The sequence below is a fragment of the Drosophila bipectinata genome, chromosome 3R, assembly GCF_030179905.1.
Source record: "Drosophila bipectinata strain 14024-0381.07 chromosome 3R, DbipHiC1v2, whole genome shotgun sequence".
NCBI classification, from domain to species: Eukaryota; Metazoa; Arthropoda; class Insecta; order Diptera; family Drosophilidae; genus Drosophila; species Drosophila bipectinata.
This window is the reverse complement of record NC_091739.1, coordinates 11,266,352-11,274,014: the sequence shown is the minus strand read 5'-3', so window position 1 is coordinate 11,274,014 and position 7,663 is coordinate 11,266,352. Positions and strand designations below refer to the sequence as shown.

Here is a 7,663-nt window from a genome sequence, read left to right as displayed (position 1 = left end):
TTTGTCAAATTTTCTGGGCAGACCCCTTCAGAAATGGGGGAAATGCATGAGAGGTCCATGTGGCTCACACCGAAAGCCATATCTTTGCCAATAGTCATCCGATTCTTGAGCGGAGTACCTTAAATGAATTGTGAATCGATTCTCCATCAATCTGCATCAAAATCCAGGAACAAAATATTTTTTAGATTTTTGTCAAATTTTCTGGGCAGACCCCTTCCAAAATGGGGGAAATGCATGAGAGGTCCATATGGCCCAGACCGAAAGCCATATCTTTGCCAAATGTCATCCGGTTCTTGAACGGAGTACCTTAAATGAATTGTAGGCCGATTCTCCATCAATGTGCATCAAAATTCAGGAACAAAATATTTCTTAGATTTTTTGTCAAATTTTCTGGTCAGACCCCTTCAGAAATGGGGGAAATGCATGGAAGCTCAATATGGCCCAGACCCAAAGCCATATCTTTGCCAATAGTCATCCGATTCTCGAGCGGAGTACCTTAAATGAATTGTAGGCCGATTCTCCATCAATCTGCATCAAAATCCAGAAACCAAATATTTTTTAGATTTTTTGTCAAATTTTCTGGGCAGACCCCTTCAGAAATGGGGGAAATGCATGAGAGGTCCATGTGGCTCACACCGAAAGCCATATCTTTGCCAATAGTCATCCGATTCTTGAGCGGAGTACCTTAAATGAATTGTGAATCGATTCTCCATGAATCTGCATCAAAATCCAGGAACAAAATATTTTTTAGATTTTTTGTCAAATTTTCTGGGCAGACACCTTTAAAAATGGGAGAAATGCATGGAAGCTCAATATGGCCCAGACCGAAAGCCATATCTTTGCCAATAATAATCCGATTCTTGAGCGGAGTACCTAGTCGCATATCGGACATATTATTTTAATCTTTGGAAGGGGAAATATAATACCCTGGAGTGTATTTCAAATTGTTTTGTTTGGCTTGGGTCTTTTATTTAGCCTATCGCATGCCAATGGCTTTTAAGATTTACTGCAGCCCCTCCTGAAGTATATTTGGTTCAAGAGCGTGGGGTTGAAATGATAATATTGGCTATCAGGCAAGAATATTAGAGATTAACTGGCTCAGTCTGCGGTGCCACATATATGATTTTGCAACAAGTTAAGGTGTGTGCACTCTGCCGAGATTACGACTAATAGGAATGATAACATCTGGATTGATAAGGCCAGTTCCGAGTTGGAAACACAACGGGGGGAGTCATCGCCATCAGCATCATCATCACAATCGTCAAAGGCGCTGCCCATTGAAAGATGTAAATAAGATCAACCCCAAGGCGCTAATTGAGCCACGGAGATGTTTTCAATCGCTGACAACTCGGTTACCGACTGACAATTCACACTTTGACACTTGACGCGCTAATTTACGCTGCAATCGAGGGGGGGTCCGGAAAAAAACTAGCGCCGGAAGGGAGGGTATGTAGATGTTGTCGCCGCGACAGCTTGGCTCGTGCGGAGAACGCACTCTTATCTCAGTTATCACACAAAACCGAGAGATAGCGCTCTGCGAGCGGGAGCGTTTTGAAACCGGTCTGCGTCTTTCGTCTTTTTTGGGGAGATATCGTGCTAAAAATTTACGCAAGCAATGAAGTTATCAGCTGGAAATTGTGTTTATTGTGGACTAGGCATTCAACAAAACAACCCGATCACATGATGAACTTACCAAGCCTAGCAACAAGGCCTCGTCCATAGGTTCGCAGCCACTTTACGATTCGCATATACTGCTATTGAGAGATATCGTGCTGAAATTTCACAATGTTCAGAATCGCGACAGTACAGGCCAAGCGGGGCCTGCCTGAAATCGGTCTGATCATAAAAAACACTTTATGCCCAGGCACGTACTTGTTTTCGAACTGAGGAATTTAATTCAACTGCGAAATTGGCCCAATAAATTGTTTTGGCCATGTTCTGAACTTTCAGATATATAAAACAGAAGAAAATATTATTCAAATTCATTACATTCTTTATATATTTTTACAAGCTGAAAATGTTTAAGAAACCCTTACTATTAGAGATATTTCTCCTGGGAAGTTCGTACCTTCGTCTATCATAATTTCAGGTGTTTCTCTTGTGAATTTTCCACATAATATTATTTAAAGTTGTAGTTTTTGTTTAATTTTCTGTAGAGCTTGCCTAGTAGGAATTTTTTTTACTGTCTATTTTTGACTTTGGTGGAAAATAAAATATAAAAGAAACGCATTTCACATTTAACCCCACAAATGGGGCTTACATTTTAAAGGTATTTTACTTAAGGGGACCCCCCCCCATTCTCGATTTTAAATTTTGACAATTTTCAATGGGCTGGCAAATGAACATAAATTATTTTTTAGGGTTGTAACTGTGCTTACATATATTAAGACACAAAAAGGAAGAAAATCATTTCACAGAATTTTTTTTTGTTTTGTTTTTGTTGTTGTTTTTTGTGATCAAAGAAAAGCCCTTCTTTTCGGCGGCGCATGTGATTTCCGCTCACTGGAACACCTGAATCCAAAAATTCCAACGGGATTAGAAAAAGTACATGTTTGGCTCTCGTATGAACTAGGATTATTAACTTCGCTCAAAAATTAACAAAATGGCGGATCTTTGAAATTTTTTTTTTTTAATTTCCATTTTTTTTAGCCACAAATCGAGTTGAAAAGTAAAGAAGATCTTCACCGATTTGATTTATCCTAGTTCATACGAGAGCTATATATGTATAGAATATCGTGTTAAAATTTGGAATCGATTGGATTAATAGTTTTTGAGTAACCTCATGCGCCAGTCGTAAAAACACTGTTTCGAGAAAAACGCGTTTAAAGTTTTGAGACGGCTCTCGCCGTCGCCTGAGGCTTCCACCATAAATCGGCTATATCTTCAAGAGTTTTTGAAATTTTACTTGAAATTTTCAGGGAACATTCTTGAATAGTTATAAGTTCGAATTAAATTAAAAAAAAAAAATCGATTTTTTAAAACCGAGAATGGGGGGGGTCCCCTTAAGATGGAAATTTTAAGATGGGAAAAACCTTACCCTAATTAGTTTGGGGATATTCTATCATATTTCCTCGAACCAATAACCATAAAAACTTAATTTAAAAACAATAGCATAACAATAGCAATAAAAAATAAATTACAATTTGTGTCAATAAAATTTTAAAGAGATTTTAGTGTCATCTTATGACAACTAAATTATTCACACAATTTCACACAAAATATACAATTCCCATTTAAGTTAAACAAAAACTTACCTAATAATTTTACCAATATTTATTTTGTCCAATATATATAAATATTTTTCTCGGAATAATACTATAATAATGTAGTGCTACTGTTTATTATAATTTTTTCAAGAGTAAATGTCATTTTGAGAATTGGATCAACTTCATGTTCTTCTTAAAGACAATATCTTTTATCTTAAATCTTTTATTTCTCAGTTTACTTAAGGTTTATGCACAAAACGTGAAAAAGCTAAGAACTTATCAACACAAACCCATTCCGAATGCTAATGAAACGGAAAAAGTTAAGTATTACGCTTAGAAATTTGTACCCGGAGGTATTTCCATATTTTACCTTTAAAGATTAAAAAAAAAAAGCCCGACTAATTAAAATTTTATTTATAAACGGTAACCATTGAAATAAAGTAGACTACTTCAACTTGTTTATACATTCACTTAAAGTATGTTTTTATTTCTACATAAATACAATTTACAGCTCATAATACAAAACATAAATTTATAATTAATTTAGAAATTAGAAAAGATCAAGGTTCTGCTGGGCAGAGACTACAATCTAGACGTCCTTCTTGGGATGGGCCTCCAGCAGTTTTTGTGTGACCTGCCGCAGGATCTGAAGCTGCTGCTGCAGCTCCTCGGCGTGGTTTTGATGCGGGGATGGATGGGCGTGATCGTGCTCATGGGCATGGCCGGAGCTCGACCTGGTCTCAGTCTCATGGGTGTGTTCGTCCGTATGGCCGGAGCAGCTGCTGTGACTGTGGCTGTGGCCGTGCCCGCCACCGGAAGCTGTAAACAAGAAAGTGAAGTGGATCAGTAGGTTAGTTCCATGGCCGAAGTACTTCTAGCCAATAAATCTATCTGAAGTATAACCTCTTAAGCTCTTAAGCAAGTGTGCCAATCGCAATCTGAGCGCACCCATTTCCCCCTAGTAGCTATAGTCGGAAACCTAGTAGCACTCCTCCTCCTAGGCTGATTTTTGTAAATCGATAGCGAAACATTTTTAGCCGGATAAGCTTAGGAATTGGTCACCGCCGAAACGCTTTTTCGACTAACCCGCTCTAGACAATAATTTATGACCGTTTTGTCCGGCCCTTATCTTGGTCCATATATTTACGTATCCGACTTTCGATCCGACCCCCTAATCGCCTGTGGGTGTGTTAATTGATTTTTTTTCCCGGTATTTTGCCTTTTTTATAGCTCATCCATCGTGTTCCGTGGATTTATGTGTGGTTTTCATCACACGGTGCTTTTTTTCTCCATGGGGCAACCCCCCAGATTTAAGTAGACATCTGAGATGACTTCATGTGAGGGACGGGATTTTAGCGTCACCTGTTTGTTTGTCAAAATCGGAGAGAGGTATGTATGCAAAATAAACCGCAGCAAGGTCTGTTACAAGGCCAGCCACGCAGCGTCCATCCGATCAGCCGAATAGAACCTGTTCCCAATTCCGGTTAAAGAATCTCATCTGACAGCCCGGCGACCGAAGCACTAATTACCCTTTAAGTCAATCTCAACTCTTTTATAGCCTAGTACTCAGTAGTTAAAGCTCATGCCCACTTTAAAATATGAATTCTTAATTGTGAATGAATCAGTGCTAGTCCCTGAATAGTTTTTTAAGGCCAATCGGTACTCACTTATCTGCTGCAGTCCAAACATGACGCAGAAGCCCACGAAGAGGGCCAGGTAGGCGAGAAGTCCCGACCGATTCTTGGAGAGGATCTCGAAGAAAACCACGTATATGAGAGTGCCGCAGGCGAAGCCCTGCAGGATGGCCGAGACCAGGCTGGGGCCTGACGTTTCCTGGCCGTGATTGATCAGGATGCCGATGCCAATCCCCAGGGGACTGACCACCGCGAAGGTCAGCACGTAGAGGACGGCCAGCGTCGTCCGGGTGCGGGCCACGATCAGTTCCACTCCCACGCAGAAGGCCAGCACCAGCTTGTGGGCGGACACTGCTCCAAACATGAACCACACGTTGCTGGCGGTTCCCTCCAGGCCGATGGCCATGCCCTCGAAGAGCTCGTGCAGCGACAGGGCGGACACGATGAAGAGGCCGCGCAGGGAGGAGGCCAGCATGTCTCCCGCAGAGGCATCATCCGCGATCACTGGCATGTGGCTGTGTCCATGTCCGTGCCCGTGACTGTGCCCATGTCCGTTGTTGTTGTGACTGTGTCCATTGGCCTGGGCCTTCTGAAACTTCTGTTGCTCCAGATCGCCCTGCAGGAGGTTCTGCACCGACAGGGTTCCCAGCTCGGCGGTGGACTGCTGGGCGGATGGAAGCGGCGGGGCAGTGGCACCCTCGGTGGGCTTCATCAGATGACTGTTCCGGATGCTGTGCCCCCGCTCGAAGGCCGCGCCGGCCTCGTCCTTTTGGTGGTGATGCACGTAGGTGTGCAAGGCCTCCTCGATGAAGTACATGAGGAAGAAGCCGCAGCACATGAGCAGCTCCGCCAGCGGGAAGCTCAGCTCCCCGATGATTTCACACTCCTTCAGTTGCTCCACGACCTCCTGGACCTCGGGCAGCAGGTGCAGGAACGTGGTGGCCAGCAGAACACCTCCTCCGAAGTAGAGCAGGCACTTGACCACCGTCGCCGATCGGGCATTCGTCTGGGTCTCCGTCCAGCGGTAGCAACGGTTCAGCAGGAAGGGTATGGAGCCGCAGATGGCGCTGGCGCAGAATAGAACCACCATGGCGGTGACCTTCGCCACCAGCACGCTGCTCGAGTCCTCCTCCTCATCGTCATGATCGTGGTCGTGGTCGTGATCATCGTCGTCGTCGGCGTCGTGACGGGGTGATGCCCAGTGGCTAACGGGCTCATCGATTTGCAGGAAGCACTTGAGAAAATTATTCACTTGCGTTTGATTCATGATTTCGCTGATGAGCCGCTTTTGTGCTCCGCTTGTTTTGTTTTGATTTGCTTTGTGTTTCTGGTATGTTTGTTTGTTTTTTTTAGTCGGTTTTCCACCGATCTCTCGAACCTGCTACTCCACTCAGGTCCACACTCCTTAGCTCTTGGCTCAAAACTCTTCCAGCAGCGGCATGTGTGCGCTCGGAATCTCAATGGGCTGGGCTGTGTGGGTGGGTGGGGCTCTGTAACATCTATGGTAGCTGGTTGGCGACTTCTGCAGTTGCATTCCAGTTGGGTTTTCACTTTTTTTTCTGTTTCGACCACTTTTCTTTCACCTCATTTGAATTTAGGAGATCACCGCTAATTGGTAGTACAACTCGACCGATTTTGTTATAAATTCGCAATCGAATGGTGGGTTTGGGCAGCGCATGTGTGTAGCGCTTGAAGCGGCCTCGCAGACTGACATATTCGAGTTTTGGTAGTTAGCTTGAATATCTTTGCCTTTGCGCGGGCTTCCCAACGCTCGCGCTCCCTGCTACCAGGTTGAACGTGAGCAGCAGGTTAAACAGGTAAGAAAATGCTCTCTCGCTGGCCGGCTCTCTCTCTCTTAGCCACTCGCTCTCTATCTCGTCCACCCGCGAACGTTCACCTGAGTCTCTACTACAGCTACTTTGGCAATAATAATAATTATATCTCGGGGCCCAGCATAAGACACACACATATGTACATACTAACTAACATAATGCACAAAGGCCAGAGCAATTGAGTAATTGCATCCGCTCACTTTGGCTAACTTTTTAAGCCGTCTGACCTTAGCCAAGATGTAGGATAGCGAATCGCGACTTTTACTTCCAACGGTTGCAGCTTCGAGCCGGAAGCATAAAGCTTCGGTTCGTGTCCTGGCTAACATGTAACTAACGGTATTTGCCTGATCTTGAACAAGTGATATTCAGTGCTAATATGGATTAAAATCAGTCAGCTTTTTTAATTTCATAATAATAACTAACTATTTACTAATTTCTGATATGAGTCAAAGCTCTATAGAAGTTTCAGGTCTCTAATTATAAAAACACCTTAGTTACAAGGATTTTTTTCATAGGTTTTTGAATAGGATTTAATCTTTATTATATGATTCTGGAAATTTCTAGCTAACTCCATCCATTTAACAACTTTTTAAAACCCATTTAACCCAAAAGATAGAAACACCTGATAAATTACTAATTAAAGATTCCTAATGGAAGCGTGGACCGATCGTGAGATGTGTGTTAGAGGTAGCACATGATATCCTAATTACTCCTTAATTAGATCCTAATTGATCTAATTATTTTGTTTATAGCATGATGTCGAATGGATAAATATTTTCCATAACTGATCTTAAAGACAAATAAAGAGCTCTCCATAAATTTTGTAAACGCATATTATTTTATTTTTTTGTAATAATTTTTCATTTATTTTGGTTTCATTTTTTTTTTTTCAATTTTTTTGTTTGTTCTTTTGTTGGTTGTTTATCTCCTCCTCCTTACATCGGTTTATGCTATAATTTTTTGTTGTTGTTATTGATGTTATACTTATAAA

The 7,663-nt window shown here is 42.2% G+C and overlaps 1 protein-coding gene across 1 annotated transcript; it reads right to left on the bottom strand.

The window, feature by feature from the left end:
* Positions 1-3,661: 3,661 nt before the first annotated feature.
* On the bottom strand, positions 3,662-7,159 carry Zip89B (Zinc/iron regulated transporter-related protein 89B). Its single transcript, XM_017248353.3, has 2 exons — positions 4,874-7,159; positions 3,662-4,025 (listed from the first exon to the last, which is right to left on the bottom strand). Exons 1-2 carry the CDS (start codon positions 6,105-6,107, stop codon positions 3,796-3,798), a joined length of 1,464 nt encoding a protein of 487 aa, XP_017103842.2. The 5' UTR covers positions 6,108-7,159; the 3' UTR covers positions 3,662-3,795.
* Positions 7,160-7,663: the final 504 nt, after the last annotated feature.

What these genes read in the sequence shown, in the direction of transcription:
- Zip89B (XM_017248353.3), bottom strand. Translation starts at nt 6,107, where the DNA reads ATGAATCAAACGCAAGTGAATAATTTTCTCAAGTGCTTCCTGCAAATC. An exon ending in GTTTGGACTGCAGCAGATAA is followed by an intron (nt 4,026 to 4,873) that starts GTGAGTACCGAT and finishes TCTTGTTTACAG; the next exon opens with CTTCCGGTGGCGGGCACGGC.